This window comes from Chelon labrosus (assembly GCF_963514085.1).
Source record: "Chelon labrosus genome assembly, chromosome: 11".
Classification (NCBI taxonomy): Eukaryota; Metazoa; Chordata; class Actinopteri; order Mugiliformes; family Mugilidae; genus Chelon; species Chelon labrosus.
In genome coordinates, this window is record NC_140344.1 from 17,461,444 (window position 1) to 17,486,019 (window position 24,576).

Here is a 24,576-nt window from a genome sequence, read left to right on the forward strand (position 1 = left end):
TGAAAGTCTGCTGATGTTTTGAGTCATTTTTATGCAAAAATGTAGAAACTTCTAAAGGGTGCAAAAGCTTGTAGGCTATACTACTTTCTTTCAGGTGTTCAATAAGGAGTTAGATTACAGAAACACTGATGTTACTGATGGGCGATGTAAAACATTTCTTTGTCCGTTTCTCATGAAAAGTTTCAATATTTCGCATCGTACAGTCTTTTCGGCAAAACAGTCAGTGCTACTATCCTGCTCTTTCATTAAACAAACTTATTTCATGATTATTATAATTATTACTATTATATACCGTACCATTTCCCAAATAAAAACAAAAACCATTATCTGCTAGCCACCGATCACCGGCGAAGAATGTTTATTGTCTATGGTATAACATACATACAGAAACAACGTAAAACTGCAGATTTTCTTAGAAACGAAAAATATTACGTACCCAAAACGACACCAGTTTTCCTGATTTATCCTGTTATCGCTTAGTACGATTTACTACAGAGGAACTTAATTCGCCGGTTTGAAAAAAAATAAAATAAAAATAGACCCGGAAACTACAAGCGCCGATATCGAAAGCAGTAGAAACAGTCGATGAGCCAGCTGAGTGTATATTCTAAGTATTACGGTAAGGAGCGGTGAGAATATTTCACAATAGTCAGGTAAAAATAATAAAAGAAATGTTGAGTAGCTATTATTTACAACAACTGCTTATTTTTATTTTTTATTTTTTTATACTTTATTGTGTTCATTCATTCAATTTTCAAAATTCAAATTATGACATTCATAATTTGTTATTTCCATTTCTGAGGAACACATTTTCTTTTTCTAATGTACATTCATTATTTCCACCCGTGAAGAAAAACATAATAAATAAATAAATAGAATAAATAAGTAAATAAAGAAAGAAAGAAAGAACTCAATTTGCACAGTCCTTCTTAAATAATGTTTAAGTTCAATCATAAGATGTCCCACTTTTTCCCCTTCAATTTCCTTATCTATCCATTGGTCTTATTCGCTTGATATTTGTTTCAGGACAATGCCAAAACTCCAAAATGTAAATGTTACACATACACAAACACAGTACACAACTGCTTATTAAGTATAAATCTTACCTGGGGATGTCAACCAGAAAATACGTCTTATGAGGATTTTCAAAATAAAAGCACCATCAACGTCTATTTTTTTCTTATATATTTGGCTTCTAACTTCAGACTGAATCAAAAGGAAACTCCCTTTTCTCACTAACTAGTTTAGCTTGAAAATTTCAAGGCATTCAAAGCATATCAAGCCATTGTGATGTAGAATTTAAATACGATTTATATTTTCTCTTATTTCCCTCTGAATGAAGAAACTCTGGGGTATCCTCTAAGAGTTAATTGTCAACACAATTCCTCTGAGGAATGGATCTTGAAGTGGTTCAGCTTTCTTGTCTCTTGGTCTGGTGGCGCCTCTTGGCAACCAAAATAAATGCATGTCATTGTACATAAAGCCAGAGAAATGTTCATCTTAACAAGACAATACTGTTGTCCTGGCCAAACGAACTTTCCGTGAAGCTCTCCCAGGGAATTTTGGACAAAAGACATAATATAAATCAGTTAAAAGGCATTTCAGCTTTCTATGAATTTGTTTGAACAATCACACCCAGTTACAAACAATGCATCTTCATACTTATTTCCAAATCCACACAAGAAAAGAAAACTAAATATTAATCATATACATGTCAGAATTTATTACATAATATAATAACAGAGTCACCAGTTTTATTTAACAACCACTTTCAACAGACATTTGTTTCGTTTGTAAAACGATGGAAATCTCTAGGCAAAAACACTGGAAGACATGAACAGTTTTCAAGTAGCTTCTGCTTTGGTAATCTGTGAAAGCCCTGCTCACTTATATTTATTTACCACAGAGAAATATCTTGAGTGTTATGGCTGGTGTAGCTCAGCAGACACAGGCCAACTATCAATAGAAGAATTCAAAGTAACACTTAGTGACAATATGCTTTGGTAAACACATCCTACAAGTTAAGTGTCTGTTAACAAAAACACCATCAGCAAAAACTTTAAAATAACAGTAAATGACCAACTTTCTCAAGGCTCAGAGTGTCAAAGGCATCATGTAAAAAAGAAAAAGAAAAAAAAGCACCACAGCGCCGATGTTGTAAGAACTGTAAATGTGCAGCTTTGAAGTGCAGCTAACTCACAGTAAAAAGTGTTTCAAGTGTTTCAAGAGTGCACCACCAATAGTTCCTGCTCATACCTCGACTCGCCACAGGTCGTTTAGAACTGTAGAAGCAACTGGGAAGCGTCAGGAAGAAAAAAACAAAAGAAAAAAAAAACAAGAGCAGCCGCCTTTGTTTTAGCATGTTTGTTGGAGATTAAGCCAGTGGTCTTGTTTTTGAAAGGCAGGCATATTTCAAGTTTTGAAGAGTGTTTTAGTCATCGGCTGCATTAATGCTACTTTTTCTTCTCAACTGACAGCCAGATTAAAGATGAAACTAACATGTTCATTACTGATGAATTTGCTGTTCTATTTTATAAGTCAACCTTTCATTTATATATAAAAAAACACATCCAAAAACCCCAATATAACCTTCTCTGACAATCCAAACTCCAAAGATATACATTTACAGTCTAATAAAACAAAGAAAAGCAACAGACTATCACATTTATGAAGCTTAAACAGGAGAATTAAGCTTTCAAGTCTGTATTTATATTTCTAGGTAGTCAGTAAAAACATAAAATTTCACTCAAAATGTAATACAACAACAATCACATACATCTGGATTAGTAATACAAAAGGATCTTGTTAACCATATTAAAGGAACAGTATGTAGGATTGTGGCCAAAAAATTTACTAATGGCGATTAGCCAAATATTTCGTAAAGATGTACTGTAATACCACATTTCAGTCGGAACATAGATTGTTTTCATACCCTGCTAGTGGTGCGATAGCGCTTTTTATGAACGCATTTAGCACGGGCGACCATGGAAAATCCACTGTCTATATGTACGGAAGCACGGGGCTTTTAGCCTATACCAACAAACATGGTAGAATATAGCATCCAAAAGTCGAGGGTCAATTCCATGCCATTCCGGACTTTGTCACGACGTATTTCGGATTCATAACGAGGTCTTTTAGGTTTAGTAACGTTATACATGTTTTATCCGACACGTTCGTAGCTGCAGCTGCGGTAACTAGAACAGAGCTGGCAACCCGGAAGACGAAACTCTACTGACTTCGTGATTAGTAGATAGCTTGAGGGTGGCGCCTCAGGCCAAAACACAACATGACAACATCAACATCAGTTGAGGGCTGCAACTTTCACTTTTAAATGACAATATCCTGGCCGGACCACTGTTGTCAGTGATATAAGTATTTGAAATGAACATGATTTCTTCATGTCTAGTGACATATCAGGGCCATTTTATGATTAATTGAAATACATTTCTTACATACTGTTCCTTTAACTTAACAGTGTAGCATTTTCATCTCCACTACTCTCCAACAGTGATTCCTCTATTTTGTCTGGGGCATCAAAGATGCCAGAGACTGTGAAATCATTGAATCCAACTTTTTTTTCTTCACCACAGACTGAGCCATGCTTCACTGACGTGAGCTGAAATGAGTGGGTGATCAGTGAGCTGACAGATTTAGTTCCAGTTAAATGAAACAAGGCAAATGATGACGGTTCCAGTGTCACAAATGTGAGGATTTTAGGTTTGGTTTTGGTGATATGTATTAGGACATTGAATATTGTGCATTCTGTACGGTTTGCTTGACAAAAGGAGAAGAAAGACCTCATTGTAGGGAACGAAATAGGGAACCGGGCATTTTATGCTTTCTTCATTTCACAAATATGCACTCCGTCAAGAATTAGGTAGTAATGTTATGCATTTGCAGTTTTGTGTATTTGCTGCAAAACAGTACATGATTTAATAATAAAAATCATATTCTTGGACATTTATTTCACTAACATGAAACTAGAGTTGCAGCATTTAGGCTTCACATTTTGGCGGTCTGCTGTAAATTCTCCAAACCACCAAACGTCACTGCGCTTGCTGCTTGAATTAAAGGAGCTGTATCTTCATAAAACTTGATTTGACCATCACTGGAATAAAGTGACAACAGTGACACTTTTTGTGCAACTGTGATTGCACATTTTTTTCTGAATTTTATTCCTATCAAACTATATTAAATGTATCCCATAAGTACTTCATGTTTTAGTCTAGTACTAGTACTATAATCAGCTTACAAATAAACTGAGTTCATTTCTGCTGCAGTAGCACAGCAAACAAAGTTTAGTTAATTTCCCATCAGGAATGAATCAGGTCACATCTTGGCCTTCAGTGGCGCTATGTGAAGTGAGTGAAAAAACATGTCTAGCGTGGCCAGATACTCTTGTGGGTGTTTCCTTAAGTGACCTGCATGTATTGACTCCTTCCACTTCTTTGCTGTGATGTCCATCCCACGGTTGCGCCAGTAATCAATCAACTCCTCCAAAGTTTGTGCGTCACTCAACAGATCGTTCTCGCAAAAGAAGAACAGTGCGGGAGCAGTGAGCGGATTGTTCCAAAACACATCAATGCCTGCATTGAAGCAGTCCACTGTTTGGCGTTTAAACATCCAAAAGTACAACAAGCTTACTTGTTTTACCAGTCTCTCCCAACGAGGAAATACAGTTTTACCTAGACCTGAAAAGAGAGGGAAAAACACACATTATTAATTTGAAATGGGGGAAAAAAAAAAACATTTGCTTGTACACTAAATGTACAAATGTTTCAGTGTGATGTCATTATGAAAATGAAATGAATAAATGTGCTAAATTATGTTAATACCAACTGACCTACTGCCATCCTCTCCACAGATCCCACCACCAAGCTATCATACACTTGTCCTTTGATCCTATTTATGAGCGCCTGGTATTTCTGTGTGTCCTGGGACATATGCACCAGCAGCTGAGTGAACGTGTAGCCACCGATTGAAAAGGCGTGGACAACCAGCGGGCGAGACATAAAGCGTTCACTCTGGAGCAGCTCAACCAATGTCTTTCCACGATCGAGACCCCAGCGAGGCCACAAGAACTCTTTCACCTTATGAAAAACAAGAAGAGAGTCAATAGTTTGTGTATTAATTTCTGCACTAAATTCCAAATGGAGTGCCCCTAATAATAATATCTTCTTCTTCAGTTCTCAATGCTTATTTTCATTTCCAGCTGTATATGTTTCATTCTTGGACTCTAGAGTTCAATTTACTTGATTCAAAGTAAAAAAAAAATAAATAAAAAATCTATATTTGTCTTCTACTGTCTGTTAAAAGGCTTTCAGTTCAGTGTCTGCCTGAAAACAGGTGATATTAACTTCACACTTACTCATTTACAACTAGAAAGCAAACTGTACATCATTTCTCAGGGTTGATTAGAAATGCATGCAAATACATGTTGAAGCCTGAATCTGATCTGGAGTATGAGAGTGGATTGCATGAACATCTGCAGCAATAAAGAATACAGCAGCATGTCTGTTTGGTAAATTCATGTTTCTTGTGCTCATTATCTGCTTACGTGTGGCGTAACACAAGTTATTTGTATGCTGGGGTAGTTATTAACTACAGAAGACGATAGTTTGACTTCATAGGTGGATAACCATATTAACAAATTTGCGACGAGCTCAGTTCACTTAAAAACATTTGAAGTCTGAACTTTTGGCTACTGTGGATTGCGGATACATTTGCAGAAGTTTGTGTGTGTCAATGTCGTGGATTGCGGATACATTTGCAGAAGTTTGTGTGCGTCAATGTCGTATTAGTCAGACAGTTTTAAGGTGGAGTAAGTTCTTCCTGAGAAAGACAGCTCCAGTGGCTGGAGACTAGAAGATCTACAGTCCAAACCCCAAGACTGATTGGAAGATACATTTAGGTCCATACATACACTGCCTGGCCAAAAAAAAAAAAAGTCCCCACCAAAAAAAGTTCACACACTCTGATATTTCGTTGGACCACCTTGAGCTTTGATGACAGCACGCATTCACTTTGCCAGAGATGATTTCAGGAGAGCAAATAGAGGTGGCTCACCACAAGGTGCAAACCATTAATTAGCCTCAAAATAGACTTTGCCAAAAAAACATCAAAAGAAACCAGCCCAGTTTTGGAACAGCATCCTTTGGACAGATGAAACTAAGATCAACTAGTCCCAGAATGATGGAAAGAGGAAAGTATGCAGGACGCCACATCTTTTGGCAAACATGGTGGATGCCGTATGATGGCATGGGCGTGCAAGGCTTCCAATCGCACTGGGTCACTAGTGTTTCTTGATGACATGACAGAAGACAGAAGCGGCCAGATGAATTCTGAAGTGTATAGGGATATAATTTCCGCTCACACTCAGCCATATTCATCCAAGTTTATTGGACAGCGCTTCACAGTACAATGACCCAAAACATACTGCAAAAGCTGAGTCAATCACCAGATCTCAACCTAATCGAGACGAAAGACCCACAAACAAGAAACAACTTAAGACAGTTACAGCAAAGCATCATGGGTTTCAGTACTCAGGCAGCCATCGCCTGCAAAGGATTCTCGAGTATTAAAAATTCATATTTTATATACGGCGTTAATTTCTCCAATTACTTTTGAGCCCCTGAAATGAGGAGACTTTGTATAAAAATGGTTGCAATTCCTAAATGTTTCATAGGATATTTTTGTTCAACCCATCGAATTAAACCTGAAAGTCTGCACTCCCATTGCATCTCATTTGTTTCAGTTCAAATCCAATGTGGTAACGTGCGGAGTCCAAATCATGAAGATTGGGTCACTGTCCAAATATTTCTGGGCCTAACTCTATTAGTGATGGTGGAGCAAATGAGCAGCGCTTTCCCCTTGGCATCCACTGATGAAGTCCATTCATGGATGAAGTGTGTGTGTGGAAGGCAACAAACCTTCTGAACTTACTGGGCCCTGTATGTGGCTTTCCACCATCCTGAGTGTGCTCAGTACCCTGTGGGTGTGTGTGTGTGTGTACGAATGACTCACAATGTCCCCTGTCCCTCAACCCCTGCAACCCCCGCAACCACTGAAGAGGGATTAATTGCCGTTTAGTTATTGCAATTTTTTTTAATAAGGCCACCTGAAAAACTCAACTGCAGCCGTGTTGACAACCTTGTGTCCCCCTCTTCTTTAACCTGCTAGGAACAGGTGCTGTTGCCATTCTCATGTCCCCACGCTTGTATTCAAATTACATATAACGTCTAGAGCAAACAATCTCACAGCAACCTTTGCACCACTGATTGTGCCATACACGATGCACGGTGCTTTTATTGTCGTATGGATGTGGGTTGTTTCAGATCGGCTTGTGTTACGCGAGCGTATCCAGTAACGTGACAGCAGAGGTCCCAAGCACCATGCCCTTATTTAACTCATGCACGTCCGAGTTTACAACCAACTTCTTATCTTGTTTACTCTTTAAAGGACCAAAGTAAATGCACACACCTGACGTGGAATGTTTTAGCTCGGTAAAGGCAAAATACAAATACATGTCAATAATACACAGCTCTTTTCTACTGTATACAATATTTTCAAACAGCACATCTCTATATGTTAGAACAGGTTAAAGCAGTAAGTAACTTTTTCTGGGTAATTTATGTAAAGTCCTTTGTATTTGTATGATGTAACAGATCTATATGATCCTAAAATTATTATTAGGTGACTTTTTCATTATACACAAACTTATATCCAAGCCAAACATTGCAGTCAGCTCCTTACCTCACTCTCCACTACTAGCACGTCAAAGCCGGTGCGAAAGTAGATTTCACAATACTGGGCCACAGACTGAGGACGAGAGCCCAGCCACGGCAACATCAGCATGAGGGGTTTGTGCTCCTCAGTGGCCTGGTCCGGGCATCCTGCGGCTGGAGGTGTCACTTCATTCATGTACAAAGTGACATTCTTGCAGAGCCGGTGGACAGTAATGCCTCTGCTCAGGGCAGACCTGGCCAACATTGCAGCCGCTGCCAGGCTCCAGGTGGATCAGAAACACGAACAGGGAGTCTGAACAAATGAAAGACACACAGTCTATTAGCATAACAACCCCTCGCGGCTAGTCTTTTTCAGAGCAAACACAGCCAAGCTACAAGTTCAGCTGTAACAGTCACTGTCGGGTAGCCTACTGTGAGTCAAAACTTACGTTAGCATTACGGCTAAGTGGCACACGTTATGGTTACCGTGTTGCGTTAGCATGTTTTTCAGTTGGGCTAACGCAAACGCTAATAATGAAAAAACTAAAACTTTGAGTTAGCAACAGTTTAAACATATAGCTCTCAGCTATTTTCTCCTCCATCTGTTGGCTGAGTTACTAACCTGCTTTGTGGGAGAAATGCTCTAATACATGAGGAGGGCTCTTCCAAAACACATCTTTATCAGCACTGAGAGTTAATAGCTAACAGCAGACCCCACCTAAAAATAAAGCTGTTGTGTTTGCTGCTGCTCAACCGATGTCAGTCCAACTTGACCGCTACCCCCCGCCTCCCCTCTTTCGCCTTCTTCATCTTATGGCTGTGTGATCTCCGTGTCTGCTCAGCCGCATCTCAGGCGAAGTGCTGCCCCCCTGTGGACAACTCGACCAACAGCAGGTCACTAAAACAAACCCCCGTGTGACCACAATAACTCAGATTTCTTTCTTCCCAAACAGAAAAAAAGCATTTAAACATTTGCATGCTTTTAATAACTTTATTAACCTGCTGACTCCATTTTCTGTTCATAGCTTTTATTATGTAGTCCACATGCACTCACTCATCATTAAGCACACCAATGAAAACAAATGCATTGTAATATAAAAGTCCTGCGCTAAATCTTAGCTTCATTCATGAAGGTTATGGTATTCAGCATTTGTTTAAAATAACATTAATTTTGGAGGCTGTGGTTTGTAGTACTACTGAATATTTTTGTGTTGCGGTACCGACACATGTTTCTGTTATACATGACAACCCCATTTTAGTCGAAATAACAGAAACACTTTTGTGTTTAACTGCGCAAAGCATAAAATCACCATAAGCTCACGTCCTCAAAAATGATCAAAGACTTGAATGACAACTTTTCTTACACGTTTTTAACAAAAACTGAACCTTACAGGAGCCGGTATGTTGGATTTAGTGCAGGATTTTTATTTGGAATGCATTTGTTTTCACTAGTTCACCTAATGGACTGGCAAGTGAGTTGTTTGTTGACATACAGTATCTGTTAGCATTTTTTTTTTCTTTAGACTTAGACTTTGAAAGACATTATTGATCCACATGGGAAATTGTTTGGACACAGTAGCTCTCTGGAAAAACACTAGTAAAAAAGAAAAACAGTTAAAATAAATAAATACTAATTTTAAAATAAAATAATGATATGGTGCAATAATTACAATAATTTAATAGTGCAGGAGAGTGAACTTGAAAAGTTGTATTATAGGAACTGCAAAAGCACAAAAGACACATTTGATGCTCTGTGTGTGCCACATAAACTTTATTTACGCAAAATTCACTTTTCTTCAACATTATATCTAAAAAGATCCATGATATTGTGACTGTGTGCGAATGTTTGGTAACCTCCTAATTGTAGTTATGTTCACATTTTAGGACAAAACTATGGAACAATAAAGTGTTACCCATCATCAACATCCAATTAATGAAACCCAGTCACTGTGACCACATTTGTTGATCCAATAATAAGATATATGCAAAGAAGCAGAAAGGTCATGTTTCCTTGTCTGCACCCCCCTTTATCCTAATCAGGGTTGTTACGTGCCTTTATCCTCCTCTTTGCTTGTGCAGCTTTGTTTCTCTGTCTTGTCCTGACTGTCCTCATTCCCAGCTGGACCCCGGGCCCTGCTGACTTTGTCTTGCCGGAGGATGATTTGTCCAAACAGAAAACCAGTTGCTCAGTGAATTCAGACGGCCAGTGTGAGGCGGCAATAATTTGGCCATGTCCCTCACTGAGCTCATGTGTTTGGCCTGTCATTGTTCCTCCCCAGTCCCTTTAGTCACGGCTGGGTTGATACTTTCCTGTGTCCTCATCAGACACTGGGTTAATCATACCCCGGGGCAAGATCCTATCTCCGAAAATGATCTGAAAAAGCCATCACTGTGTTTATGGTTTTACTTATGTGAATGTAAATCAAACGGTTACAAGCAAAGGTGGTTTTGCAAGTCTATGGAGACTGTTGTCTGTTATTTTCAGCCACAGTCGGCTTCAGTCTTGCCATGCAGAGGCAGAACCAGTTTTACTGAAAACATGCTTTTGTGAAGCCACTTTAACTGTATATATGTTACTGTTTTGACAGACGCTGGATCAATATGGGTTTGGCAGAAAGCCCATGCAGCAATAGTGGTCAACAGAGAAGAGTTTATAAAACAGAACTTCAGAGATCCCTGCATTAATCAGACACAGAAAGTTTACAACGTCTGTCTGTGCTTTAAACTCACTGTCTCCAAATGCACCTAAAAGGTATGTGGATCAGTGTCTATTTTAGACCCGTCCATGGGAATTGAATTAGGCCACGAGGTTGCTGGATTTCCCCCATTGGGTAAAAACAGCACACGTGAACATGTCTGATAACATTAAAAGTGAGGGAAATAAAGAAAGTGACTTACACGACACCGTGGCAGCACACCACAATAACCAGTACGGCAGCAAGGTCACGGGTGCACGCATTCCCTGTTAAAGCCTGCACGTGCCGTTCATAAAGATTGTATGTACATATGCACACAAATAACCCACCGACATGCATTATGCATGTGTGTTGTTGAAAAGGAAATATTGTGCTTTTGCCTACCATGCTTGAAACTGTTTGTGCAGCGGTTACTTTAATCATGAGTTGTAAATTACACTCAGTGACATGTATTGATCTGTAGGACAGGTTAGTTCAGAACAGAGTACTGGTTGGCTGATTAGAGCTGCTGGCCCCTATGGCATATTTATGTTTCTTCTCTTCTCTTCTCTTCTCTTCTCTTCTCTTCTCTTCTCTTGAGAATGAGAGGCAGCACGTCAGATCGGTGCAACGACAGCATGCAGGATAGAGGAGGTGGGGTCTGTCCCATGTGTCGACTGCCTGATGGAGAGAAGAGGGGCACAGCACACTGAGTATGAAAGGACACAGAGCGCGATGCAGACAGAGACCGCAGACATGCAGCAACACGGAGCGGCATATATGTTTAAAGAGGCTGCAGCAGAGCGGGCTATTGACGAGGTAAGAAAGCCGAAACTGAGCGGCTGCAGCAAGCGGAGCAGCTGTGTCTAAGTGTTTCTTTATATGTCGTTATTGTCAGATCTTTGCATTGCAGTGTTTGTGATGTGTGTATGGCACAAGACTTTTAAAGGTATAGATGTTTTGAATGAACTGTTTCCATGTGCCTCATTGGCTTTCATTTACAATAATTTTCTATATATTTTTGTACTCACTCTGCATGCTGCTAATAAACCTGTTTACTGCAGATGTCCCAATACTCAGCATTCAAACAGTGTTTGCTCTGACTCTGTCTTGTGAATGATTTATTTCTCGATCTTCACCAGGTGCGTTAAGAATGAGAGCCTTGAATACCTGAGATTAGGGACCTGTCAAACATGTGACCGGACAACCAGCCCAAGTGACTTTGAGGTCGAGTTTACAGACCCCCACCATGGTGTCTCTGTGGAATATTTATCTTCTCCTCCCCCTTTCCTTGCTTCTCTCACTTCATGCCACAACGTTAACTGGAGAAGATGTCAAAGAAACAAACACCAACACAGGAGTGCAGTTTCTCACACAGCCCTTGCGTAGACCTCACGTATCTGGTTTATCTGCAGGTAATCCTGTGTTTGGATCTGAGAATGTTGACTTCCTGGACTCCCCTTTGAGTTGGCCCTTATCGTCATCTGAGGACACAGATAGACAAGGTGTGATTGGTGAATACAGTGATGTACAGGAGAGCACTGAGGTGTCTCTTTTACATTCTAATGAGAAGGGACTCATCATATCTAGACCGACAGGTAGTGCTACACAAGATACTACCTCCAAGGACAGAGTACAAACAGCACGGTCAACAGGAAGTTTACCACCTGAGCCAACCCAGGAACAAACATTAAAGTATCCGTCAGCCGAGACCAACACTGCATCCGTATTGCAACCAACACAGACTGAAGAGAATCAGCCCACATTCCCAACCTTGAAGAATGAGATGACTGATAACCAGTTACCCTCTCCTCTGTCTGGTTCACTGCCATCAGACACACCAGAACAAAATACAACTTCACCGCTGTCTGCTGGACCAGGGCCTGGCCCTGAGAGCCCCACTCCATCAGCAGCCACTGACATCTGGTTGTGGACCACTGCCATTTCTGTTACCACACAGGGAAAAGGAAAAACACAGGACGAGATTATCTCAGTGAAAGAGACTGGAGATGGAAGGACTGATAAGGCTGATCGTATTTTGCACGGAGGAAGTGTCGGCGGCGAGGCAGAAAAAGGTGAGAGAATAACATTTAATGGATTCAGAGCATGCTTTGTTTCGATTGCACCATTCACATTTTTTTTTCTTCATTGTGAAGTCTGATACTGCAGTTGGTGATGTGTATTCTGTTGGCATACACAGCTGTTTGACATTCACACAATGTAAGCTTTCGCTTCTCAGAAATCCTTTCCCAAAATTGTCCTTTTTCCCTGTCTTGTTCTTGCAGCACAGACTCTCCCATTCAGTCCTCCATTACACTTAATGGGGTTGAGTGGTTCGCCTGCAAATAGAGTATTTACTGTACACACACTCACACCGGCGCTCGCTTGTCAAAGTAAACGATGTGTTGTGTCAACAAGCATGGGGAGAGGAGGACTTTGACAGGACTGAGTCAAAAAACAAGCTGTCCCGCTGCCTGTCCATTAAATACCGCACACAATTTTCACAGCTGACAGGCAGGTTGTTGGGTAACATGCAGATTTTGTAGAGAATGGTTAAAATCCCTTGTTTAAAAGCTCCCTCACTGCTTGTTAGCCGCATGTATTGACATAATTACTTCACTACTAATGGACCAGAAATAGGACACATTCCATTTATAACTAGAACATTCCCTGATTCAGATGGCACCATGCAGTTCCCTCTTAACATTTATTCATCAAGAGAATTAGACGCTTACATTATTTATTGGTTCAATCACGCTATAACACTCGGTCGCGGATGCGTAGTTAAACGCCTTTATAGATTATTTTACATAACATAAAACTCTTGACCACGCTTATAATAATAGCCTCGCACAATGAGAGCAGCAATGAGGTCAATACTGGCTAATCAACACACATTTCTCTCTCTCTCTCTCTCGCTTTCACATGGGCACACAACTTGCTCATGCTCCCACTCTCTCTGTGACCCACTTAGAGATTCCCAGTTACAAGCCTGCTCTGTTTTATTATGGATTAACTTCACACACAGCAGATTCCACACTGCTCTCTTTTAGAGAAAATAAAGACAGCTGCGGATGAGAAATTACCTAGCGTACACCAGCCACGCTACCAGCGAAGTGAGGGTGTATTTTTGGCACAGCAATCCAAAATGAGCTAATGAGCTAACATCATTACCACCACGTTCGTGATGACCGGGGTCAAATGCTGATGTTATGCTAGTATGTGATATTCACTATCATATTGTGTTTTTGCCAGGTAAAACACTATACTCACCTAATGTCTGTATTTAAAATTTGCACCTTTTTGCTCAAACTTATAAGTTGTCTCACCGTGTTATACTGAACTTGCTTTACAGATGTCTCCAAGAATGAGGACCTGCATGTCTCAAGGGCCAATGGCACAGTCTTGGTTGACCGTAACTTGGACACATCTACCAAAGCATCAAATCAGTCCTGGACTCCTCCTTACCCAGAAGACTTTAACCCCACTGAGTCTCTACGCCCCTCTCTGCCTCTCAGCCCTGCCCTTTTAGTCCCCCTGTATTCAGACTGGAACTCGGCCCTTGCTACGTGGGGATTTGCGTGGGAAGCGCACATATATGGTCTTGGGTCAGTCTTTACAGCATTTGGCCTGATCTCCGTGGTCTGCCTGTTAGGGTTGCCCCTACGGTGTCCACCAGGAAGTCCCTACTTCATGATGTTGCACTTGTTCGTGCTAGCGTTTGCAGGGATTCAGGCTTTCAGTTTGCTCTACGATCCTTATAGTTACCAAGATCGTCTTCCCCCTCTAGTTTCTCTGCTTCTTTCTGAACTGACACTCCCCTTTTTGATCTCAGCCTTCTCCCTTGCCTTTCTTCTTCTTTCCCTGCGCTCACGCATGAATCTCTCGCTCCCACTTGCAATTACCTCATTCTCGGCATTGCCCAAACCTTGCCTGTTACTATGTATGTCTCTGTCACATTTTGCAATCTCTCTAGGATGTGTTGGCATTCTCGAACTTTTCCACAGTCTCCCTACTGTAATCCTGCTCTTCCCGCAGGGTGTGTTTGTATGTCTCTCTCTGTTTTTGTCATGCTCCTACCTCATCTTCTACTGCTTATCGCATGTCAACACTAAACATATTTACAGGCTTAATGACAATGGAGAGGGTGGAGGATCTCCTGAAGTGGTACGGCCAACGATTTGTCCCTTTGCCAAAGAGGAGGACTGGGATAGGGCAGCAGGAGCTGGAGTAGGAACTTCATTGTGCTTGTTAGGGTGTGGAGGGCTTCAGCTTTATGGGATCCTGCATGCCCTTGGTTTGAGTGGGATTGATAGCTATGGGTTTCAGCCTTGGCCCTGGTGGGGCTTCCAAGTAGGCTGCAGACTCTGCGAGATTGGGGTGTGTCTAGGTTTGTCTCTCATTGGCACGCACCCTCTGTTCTGCCACAACAGCTCATCTATCAAGACCCTAACTCATCCACGACCAGGATCCTGGTCCCGCCTGTCCTGCAGCTCCCCTTCACGAGGACTTACCTTGCCCTCTCAGGGTGGTGCAGATTCTCCCATACTCTCCTCTCATGAATCCTGGTCCAAGCACAAGCAGGAAAAGCTGGTGGTCTGTGATGTCACAAAGGGGCAGTCAGAGGCCCTTCCTCTTTGCTCAATGGCAGATCCTCCTGGAAATGGACTAGACTGTCACCACATGCCCTGCCAAACCCATACTATACTACCTCTACCTACTCCCTCAAATCCACCGCACAACCTTGACAATATAGTTGAGTCTCAGTTATCATCATCAGATAGTTTAGGTCTAGGGACTGACTCTACTGTGGACCTGCGGCCCCCATCTCCCATAGACCTGTCCCGCAGTATTGACCAAGCGCTGTTCAGTGAATCCTTATTCTCTCATAGTATTTTTGGCATGCCAAGGCTGTTTCCCGCTTCTTCAAGCCTTTCCTTGAACTCTCCAAGCCAAAATACATCAAAGCAAGGACCAAGCTCTGTGGGAAATACCTTTTACCGGACCTCTTCTTGTGGAGACGTGGATCAAGAGAATGTCCTGTCCAGTTCCAAACCTTCCCAACCACGTGGCTGTTTCACACCTCACAGCAATCCACCAATATCACCAGAGCAATGGGATTGGAAAGAAAGCGTTACCGGCTCAACCCAGGGTCTGTGCAGCCATCCCAAAGAAACTGGGAAGTTACGCTCAAATTCCTGGGCCAACAGAGGCCAAAACTTTGCCCAGAGCAACCTTCCACGAGCAATCCCCCACCTGTCTTACCACAGGCGTTACAGAACCCTGAGCTTAGCCTCCCAGGACAGTCAGGGGCCTGGGCGACTGGCTGGGACTAAGCACATGAGTGAAAGCAAACAGCTGGAATGGGATCTGGCTGTGCAAGCAGAGTTTGTGAATGTGTGCAAACAAATTGATGCCCTGAGTGTTTGCAGTGACACCATTGAATTGTAGGAAGCTATGAAAAGTTTAGCTAAATTATATCTGATTTTTAACTGTATATTTTAATTGTATTATTATAATAATTGCATTACAATATGTAGGCCAAACCATTTCCTGTAAATTCTGTACAGCTGATAATGTATATAATCTAAATTTGGTTTTGGAGACTGGCTTTGTTGCAAGGTTTTCATCTATTTCACAGTTGCTCTTACTTTTGCAGTATGTTTTCAACATCATGACAGCATTCTAATTTCATTCATAAATGTCAGGAATCTACAATGCTAACCATGTGCAGACTGCACATGTTGAATAAAGCAGGAAGGTGTTTTTTTCTATTTTTATAACTGATACAATGAAATCCAAGAGTATGGAATTTATATAAAGGACAGCCCGATGACATAGTGTGGCCTCAGACAAGTTTCATTTTGCACTGCTGATGTACTGTACGCTATATGCTTTTAATTGTGGTAAAAGTGAGATCTGCTTAATATATTTTACTTCTTACAATTTCTGGTGGCCCCACATACAGACTCATTTTCATTCGTTAATAATATACTGTATATAGGAAATAATTTGAATCTAACATGTCAAACTGAGCTCAATGAGATAAAACTGTGTCAAAATTACCTTTATTCACGCAACACTATTTACAGTAAATATAATTTATAATCCTTCGGCAGACAATAGAAGAAGACAATTACAATTTTTGTGCAGGTGGAAAGAAACCGTTAAATTTGTCAACTCGTTCAAAGGCTCACGTAACTGGTGACGAGTTATTGATAACAACATCCAGTGTTAAACACTGGGCGATGCATGTAATACCAAAAACGTTGAGCAACTCACCAAAAAAGGAACCAAGATTTCGAACTAATACGTAAACTTGAAAAAAGCTTTTTGTCGTCAATGCTATAATAAAATAAACTGGTTTGTTGCTACCCTTCTCTAAAGACTCCATAATCACTTTGAATTCACTCACTGTTTACATTTTTAAATGCTGAGCCTGAAAACAAATAATGAAGACAAATAATGGCCATTATTATGTACAGTTTAGCTATTAGTGATGTGTTTTTGCAAAGTGGCGTCATGGATGAATCCAACATGTATCCCACCAACAAATAAAAATGTGCCATGATGTATGAAAATTGAGGGGAGTCTCACTGTTTTCAGTCAATTTTTTTTATCTGTTATTCCCTACTCCAAAGTTGAGACTGCACTGCATTATGACTCCTTTAAGACACTCCTCACTTGGAGTGTGTACTGCCAATGAGAGTATAGGCTGATGCTAAGCTTTCGTCCCTTCTACAAAAGTGCAGCACAAAACTCACAGGAGTTAAATTACATGCAGGGTGATCAGAAATCCAAATTTTTCAACCACAAAAATGACTTTTCTCAACAATGAGCAGGTTAATGAGAAAGCACTGTATGTTTACTCCTGGTTCAGCTGTAGACACAAGAGCCAGTGTTAAAAACAATTGTACTGTGTGCTTTTAAATCTTCTGCAAATAAAAAAAAAGTTTGTGACTGCTTGACTTTCTTTGAAAAACATGACGAAAGGATTTGTTATATAATTGTATCTATCAGAGCCCAGTTCAGACAGGGCTTTAATTAAATCAGCGCTGATAACCTTGACCAGGCGTTAGTAATGGCATGTGTTTGCTTCTTGAAAGGGATCAGCAGAGTAGCTAATTACATTACAACCCTTGACACCTTGGCTGGAGCGCAAGGAAACAGATCAAGAGTTAATGTGGCAACACATCCCTTAATGTGTCCAGCGTCTATGACCTTGCTCTCTGACCCTGTCCTCTTTAAGTCTCTAAACTTAAAGAGGGTTGTTTTGTCTTCCTCTGGAGGATCAGGGAGGAGACACACAAGACGTAACGAGGATTGTAGATGGATGAGTAGATGCAGTGACATCTTTGTGCGTTGTGTAGTTTGATCACATGCGCCCGGTGCATCTGCTCAGAGCCGCCGGGGTCGGGACATTTGGCCCTGATCGGCTATTTCCTCTTCCTCCTGCCTCAGTAAAGCCGCTTCTCGTAACTACAATTGGAGAAGAAAGAAGAAGAGTGTGATAAGCAAGTGTTTTTGCTATTTAAAGATAAAAGGCTTGAATGGAGATGAATGAAAGAAAGGTGGAGATGGAGGTGTGATAACTGCATGGATGTACTTACATGGCACAAAAGAATATCTAGTATGATAGCATGGGTAAGAAAAGAGGAAGAGAGAAGACAAATTTGATGCCACTAACCACCAATTTAATTTGACAGTACAAAGTTAGCAAATGCAAGAGAAACGTCAACACACGTTGTCTGTGTCTTTGCTGCTGTAAATGTCACACATTTACAAAGAAAACATAGGAAACAGGTCATGACAGCCTTTAGCAAACCGCCACTGTCAAAAAAATACTAGTGCACAGAACAAGACAGCGGTGCAGTGGAGGAGTAAATGCAGCCAAAAGTCAGAGGTCAAACTTACGAGTGGAGGCCATGGACTCCCCCCTCCATCTGAGCAGACATCGTTCTCTTCTCAAACTTCAACTCTCCAGAGTACATCATTGACCTGCGACCAACATGACAGTTCACCCTTAGAGCTTAAGAGCCTCAAGCAACAGAAAACGGCAAACACGCACAGTTTCACACATACCGTAAAATAGACAAACTCTTGGCTCCAATGTCCTGACAGCCGTGTTGGATACCAGCGATGAGGTAAGGAGCGAATTTATGGATGGAACCTTTATCTTGGACTGATCCTGAGACACCTTGAGCCACCTTCACTTTATCTCCCTCGCTGGACAAACACATCCAATTCATACAGAGTAAGACGTAAATGTGTCACAGTAATAATCAAAGGACCTCTGTTACTCCATTCCCCTACCTAAAGTAGCGTTTCTGACTATTATTTTTTTCCATGGCATCCAAGGAGCCCATTCCTCTGTACTTTTTCAGACGCACCCCGTCCGAAAAGAAATATTCTCCTGGAGCTTCAGTGGTCGCCGCAAGCAATGAGCCCATCATCACTAAGGACGAAAATATGATTGAACATGGACGTGGATAAAGTAGGGATGATTTCAGATGACTGCAGGCATTACTAACGGTATGAAATGAACACAAAGCTTGTATGTAAATCACAAAACTCTCAGACTTCAAGAGATAAGAGATTATTGTAATCCTCTACCTGTCGATGCCCCCAGGGCGAGAGCCTTTACCACATGTCCAACAGTTTGAATGCCTCCATCTGCGATTACTGGCACTCCAAAACGCCTGGCGTACTCTGCAACCTTGTAAACCGACGTACCTTGAGGCCGTCCGCACGCCATCACTGAGGAACGAAAACATAATGTGATACTGTAGCTGGCGTCTTTGAGTGATACATTGTCATGTCCCCTGATTCAGTTTTAACTGACTTGCTTGCTCCTATACACCTTTGAATAGAGGAAGTTTATACATAGCGCTGAACTCTTTCTTTGTACCTTCTTGTGTGATACAGATAGAGCCACAGCCCATGCCGACCCTCAGGGCATCGGCCCCAGCATCTATGAGGTTTTTAGCCTGAGCAGCAGTCACCACTAGAGAGAGAGAGACACATAAATGCAAAAAAAATGACTGATTGAGAGAGACTTTGTCTAGACGACAAATGCAGTAGAAAGGTTTGTGAAGAAAAGGTGAGCTCACCATTTCCTCCAACCACCTGGAGTTCAGGATATTTCTGCTTAATGTAGTTTATCATGTTGATCTGATACACCGAGTTTCCTTGAGAAGAGTCCTGTAATTACAGAAAGCCCAAAGAAACTACATTCATCCTCATTTTCAAGAATGATGATGATGGGTCTTATTACCCTATATACTATAATGTAAGGATCATGTCACTAACTCATTGAAGTCATAATTACACCACAAGCAGAGCTTACCAGAACTACCACATCCACCCCTGCCTGCATGAGGAGGTCCAGTCTGTACTTGTCATCCTCTCTGGTACCAATGGCAGCTCCGCACAGCAGCTGTTTGCGGGAGTCCTTGGAAGCCAGAGGATAATCTCTGTTCTTCTTCAAGTCAGTCCTAGCAATAATAGCAACCAGCTCATCGCTGTCATTTACTATAGGGAGCTTACCTAGGAGAGTCAGACGGTAAAATGAGTGAAGGCAGAAAGAAAGGACATGCAAGTGCTGATAACTTCCTTAAAGATTTACCTTTTTTGCTGCGTTGCAGAATGTCGTTAGCCTCTTTTAGTGTAACTCCTGCTGGTGCAACAACTAGATCTTCCCTTTTTGTCATTGCCTGGATCAGAAAGTAGTTGCAACCACTTAATTGATCAATGCTTGGACATTTTCAAAAATATACAAATTTTTATTAAAGCATGCACACAAATGACAAACATTACCTCTTCCAGGGGTCTGTCATGGTCCTTCTCAGACAGAAAGTCTATATCTCTGGAGGTGACTATGCCGACCAGCTTGCTGCCCATCTTGCCAGTCTCTGTAACTGGGATCCCAGAAAAGCCGTGTCGTATCTTGGCCTCAAACACATCCCCTACTGTGTGACGGGGACTCATCACCACAGGATCTGTGATAAAGCCCTGCTCAAATTTCTGGCAAAAATAAAAACACAAGTGTTGATTGATTAGGAAATGTAAGTCCTGCATTAGTTTTTGTCACAGATGATTTTGTCAGTCTATTAGAAGCTCACATCTCTATTGACCTTTTCATTTTACCTTGACTTTGCGCACTTCATTTGCCTGGAACTCAGCGGTGCAGTTATGGTGAATTATTCCAATCCCACCCATCAACTGAAAACAGCCATCAAAGACAGGAAAATATAAAAAAAAACAAGCACATATTAAATACGGTAACATTAAGTTACAAGGTGCTTGTTTCTGAGTCAGTGGAAGAGGATAATGCTGCACTGAGTGGACAATTAGGAAAGGTGTATGTAACACCATGCAGTGTTTGTACTTACTGCCATGGCAATGGCCATGGATGACTCTGTGACTGTATCCATAGGAGATGAAATAAGAGGTGTCTTCAGGGTAATCTTTCTTGTCAGTGCAGAGGTTAGATCCTTAAAAGCAGAATGCATTTGGAAACAGAAAAATTACTTCAGGGTTACACGTTCAACATCCCTACAGTGTAGCAGCCAGAGGCAAGTTTAACTTCCTCCCTAACTACAGTGATCTTGAAAGCTTTCTTGAAACCACTGCAGACTGACTTACTGAATTCACCTGCTCTGTGTTAAGTGACGCAGGTTTGTGTGTGTGTTTTGAACACCTGCTATCCAGCAATGACCCATGTGACATGGGTGTGAAATTAATTTAATGTCCCAGCAGAGCTTGCAAAGATGAAAACAAAGCAAGGGAAGTAAACAACCCTGTGATCTTGCACACTTAGCTAAAGAATATTGCAAAGACTTATGGATCAATGGCAAGGCTTCAGCAAAATCCTAATGTGAGCAATATAAAAAAAGAGAAGTTTTAATGCCTTCTACCATCTTCTTTACAGCACTTTGGTGGTTTTAAAAGTGCTTTAATAAATAAATTAAGTTGGATTGGATTGCATTGGTTGTGAATTTTGATTGGGGCCAAGGATAAGAACATGACACATTAGAATGGGCAGGAATAAATCAAATCAATAGAGTCTACACTCCAAGCATAATTGCCTTGTTCAAAATGTCCAGACCACAAATATATTCTGTGCACTATAGAGGAGTAATGGTCAGACAGTGTGATGACACTCACCACCTCATCAGAAGTGAAATCTATGAAACCAGGTAGGATCAAGAAGTCACTAGAAGAAAAGAGAAAACACGTATGAACAGTAGTTAATGGCAGTGTTTTACGTTTGAAACCCTAACATAAGTTCAATCATTTAACCATATTAGTGGTGACAATGACCATCATGAACACATGCAGCCATTAGCAGCTGTGTTTGTGAACTGTACAGCGTGTATTCATTCCTGTGTCCCAAGCAGTTTCTAAAGTTAGCTGACAGAGAGCAGAAATAATCTGTCAGAATTTCAACCCACTTAAATGTTCTGCATTTATCCTCCGCACACTGATAAACCCTACAGAAAGCCTCCATTAAGAAAACATCACCGACACCCATTAACACACTGATATGAACACACGCGATGCTTTTAATGTCTGTGACACCACTCAGAGTCATCCTTGAAAGTAGTATTACACATAATAATCCTCCACATAAAACCTGAGCAGATGTGTCATCGCTGATATTAATAAACATCTAATGGAGAGACATTGCATAACTCTGTACATGTGCGTCTCCATATGTGATTGTGCAATCGTTACCATTTGTGCTCACGTCAGTATGTTAGGAATCCTTTAATGAATCAGTAAAAGGTTTGTGATTGTTTTTCTAATAGGTTTGCTCACTTGTACGTAAGTCCATCCCCGATAGAAAAAAGCTGTTGTGCCGTGAGTCCATCCTCAGGAACATAACCTGTGCCTCCACTGATCAAGTAGTCAGCCATGCTGGAATATAAACACACACAAACACACATGGCCATATAATGCTATTGACAACATGACGGAATAAGTCAGTGCCACTTCTGAATATTTAGTAAGTGCATAAATTATGACAAAGGAAAGACGACACTTCTGTTCCTTTTTGTTTCTTGTGTGAGATTTAAATTGGCAGTTATTGCTCTTGTTGCTAATTTAAAAATATTCTACTGAACAGTTCATTGACTGTTTTAACGCAATGTCACAGTAGGCACTAATCACCACTAAAAAAAAATGTTGCTTGTTTAGCCATCCATTCATTACCCATTCATATCACTTTATTCCCTGTGTAAAACATTGATGTTGCTCATCTCTCTCTGGACCTATGTTTCTTACGCACATGCTCCTGACTGCTCCAATTATAAATGTTGGAGAGAAGACAGGAAATAACAAAAGGAATCCGTCCTTGTCAATGGAAACTCCTTCTATACTCCTGTGACGGCAATACAGGAGGTAAGAGGATTTGGTCGGCTGCCCAGGTAGCCAGTAAATGGGCTCGTGAAAGCACTCCGCCAGCGCTACTAGAAAGTGAAAACAACTCGGCTGCATGTGGAGCTACACCGTTCACAAGTTATAAGGCTTCACACAATCACCCCTGCAGACCAGAGGTGATTGCACAGCATGTGCAGAACATTGACGGATCAGTGTCGAGAGTAAGACTGACCTCTCTGGTTCATATCCAGCTTGGATGCGTGTGGCGCTGTATCGCTGGGCTGCAGTCTCATGTCCATGCCCATGCGGCGGCGGGAGGGCAAAGGCCCCGTAGGGATGAGGTTGTTCTCCATCTCTGTTTGAGATGCGCGGCCGTGCTGGTTCCATGTCACCTACAATCCTTCGGTAGTCGATCTGGTAAGTGTCCCTCTCTCCATCTCCAAACCGGTCATAACCATGACCCTCCATTTCTAGGAAATCCAGGGCTTCCACCTCCACAAGGCCCCACCACTTTGCAGACACACACTCTTCAAGCACGTCTGTGTTGTTTCACTTCAGGTAAACAGAAGCCTCAGCAGATCCCAAGAGAGACACACACTCAATTTGTTGTTCAGTTATAAGCCCTCATAAACACCTAGTGTTTTGAGTGAGTGCTCAAACAAACACCTTTCAGACACACCTGACATGGGAGGAAGCCTTGTTGCAAACAGTTTTGTTGCCTAAGCAGCAGTTAAACAGCACAAAAAAGGTGAAAGTGTCTCAGATTTTTTTTTAAATACGTGGCAGCAACAAAAGATCCTTAAAGTAAAGTTGTTTGCTGACAGGAAAGTTTGTATTCCAGGTAATCAGCAATCATCGTTGGAGGGCATTAAGGCCCTCAGGCAGGAGTATGAAGTTTTCAGCCAACCTGTTGATGAAGGCAATCATCTTGGCACACCAAATTGAGAATTCCCTGTGTGCAACCCAACTGGAGGCAAGAGCGGTCGCCAGGGAGGAGAGTCAGGTCTTGCTCTGGTGGCAGAGATTCGTCCCAATGGAAGCGCTGCTTGGTTATCCCTAAGGCTCGGGGCTTCTCTCCACTCCGTTCTCCTGGTGCCTGCTGAGCTTAACTCTGTTTCTGACAGTAGCAGACGTCACTCTCCCACAAAGAGGATTGGGAGCATTAATGCAGGATGGGGTGGGGTGGGTGTGTAAGGTGGAGTGAGGCTGTAGGACTGAGGAAGGGAAGGGTGGGTCAAGATGACACTCGAATATACTTTCCCCTTGGAGGATTACAAAGGAGTGAAGGTGTGTGTGTTTTTGCAGCGCTCAAGGAGACAGAGCTGTCAGTGAGACAAAGGTTAAACCCCAGAATAATGTTTCACAGCATGCTTCACTCCATCTCCTTTTGAGAAGAGACGTGTCTGTATGAAGATAGGCATAACTTTTAAAATCAATAAATTCAACATATTTGTGGTGCAGATTATTTTCTGTGAAGGTAGTCTAACAAAACAGGTACAAATACTATCTATGATTAGAATTAATCAGATCTAGTTCTTTCTCTGTTTTTCCTCTCAAGTCAGAGCGTTGTTTGGACCATTATTCAGCGTGTTGCGGCCAGCAGACCTGAACATTAGAGAGTAATTTTGTTGCCTGGGATGCCCTCGACGCCATCATCTGCAGGTGACTGACTGACTGCTTGTGACAGTTACTGAGGGATTGAACCAGAAAAGCCTCTTACACGGTCTCTCTCCCTCTCTATGTATGTCTCTTTCCCACCCACTGGAGGAAACATGCAATGCCCCCCTTCGCAACAT

At 41.5% G+C, this 24,576-nt stretch overlaps 3 protein-coding genes across 6 annotated transcripts; 1 reads left to right on the top strand and 2 right to left on the bottom strand.

Moving 5' to 3' along the window:
- Positions 1 to 930: 930 nt before the first annotated feature.
- Positions 931 to 8,504, bottom strand: LOC311495662 (transmembrane protein 53-A). Its single transcript, XM_084555191.1, has 4 exons — positions 8,347 to 8,504; positions 7,753 to 8,037; positions 4,844 to 5,090; positions 931 to 4,691 (listed from the first exon to the last, which is right to left on the bottom strand). The coding sequence occupies exons 2-4, from the start codon at positions 7,987 to 7,989 to the stop codon at positions 4,330 to 4,332; spliced, it is 846 nt and encodes a 281-aa protein (XP_084411317.1). The 5' UTR covers positions 7,990 to 8,037; positions 8,347 to 8,504; the 3' UTR covers positions 931 to 4,329.
- Positions 8,505 to 14,087: 5,583 nt separating this feature from the next.
- On the top strand, positions 14,088 to 15,850 carry prrt4a (proline rich transmembrane protein 4a; the record flags this gene model as incomplete). The annotated part of the gene is made up of 1 exon (XM_084554747.1): positions 14,088 to 15,850. The coding sequence occupies exon 1, from the start codon at positions 14,093 to 14,095 to the stop codon at positions 15,848 to 15,850; it is 1,758 nt and encodes a 585-aa protein (XP_084410873.1). The 5' UTR covers positions 14,088 to 14,092.
- A 657-nt stretch (positions 15,851 to 16,507) lies between these two features.
- On the bottom strand, positions 16,508 to 22,318 carry impdh1a (IMP (inosine 5'-monophosphate) dehydrogenase 1a; the record flags this gene model as incomplete). 4 transcript variants are annotated; one of them, XM_084555756.1, is made up of 15 exons in its annotated part: positions 22,220 to 22,318; positions 21,566 to 21,614; positions 20,791 to 20,892; positions 20,546 to 20,620; positions 20,216 to 20,422; positions 20,025 to 20,112; positions 19,746 to 19,945; positions 19,510 to 19,600; positions 19,308 to 19,403; positions 19,013 to 19,156; positions 18,713 to 18,854; positions 18,482 to 18,625; positions 18,314 to 18,397; positions 18,010 to 18,026; positions 16,508 to 17,878 (listed from the first exon to the last, which is right to left on the bottom strand). In XM_084555756.1, exons 1-15 carry the CDS (start codon positions 22,315 to 22,317, stop codon positions 17,775 to 17,777), a joined length of 1,641 nt encoding a protein of 546 aa, XP_084411882.1. In that variant the 5' UTR covers position 22,318. The 4 variants fall into 4 exon arrangements, with proteins under 4 accessions (XP_084411882.1, XP_084411884.1, XP_084411883.1 ...); XM_084555758.1 differs by lacking the exon at positions 18,010 to 18,026 and having other exon boundaries at positions 17,857 to 17,878; positions 20,561 to 20,620; XM_084555757.1 differs by lacking the exon at positions 18,010 to 18,026 and having other exon boundaries at positions 17,857 to 17,878.
- Between the last annotated feature and the right edge of the window lie 2,258 nt (positions 22,319 to 24,576).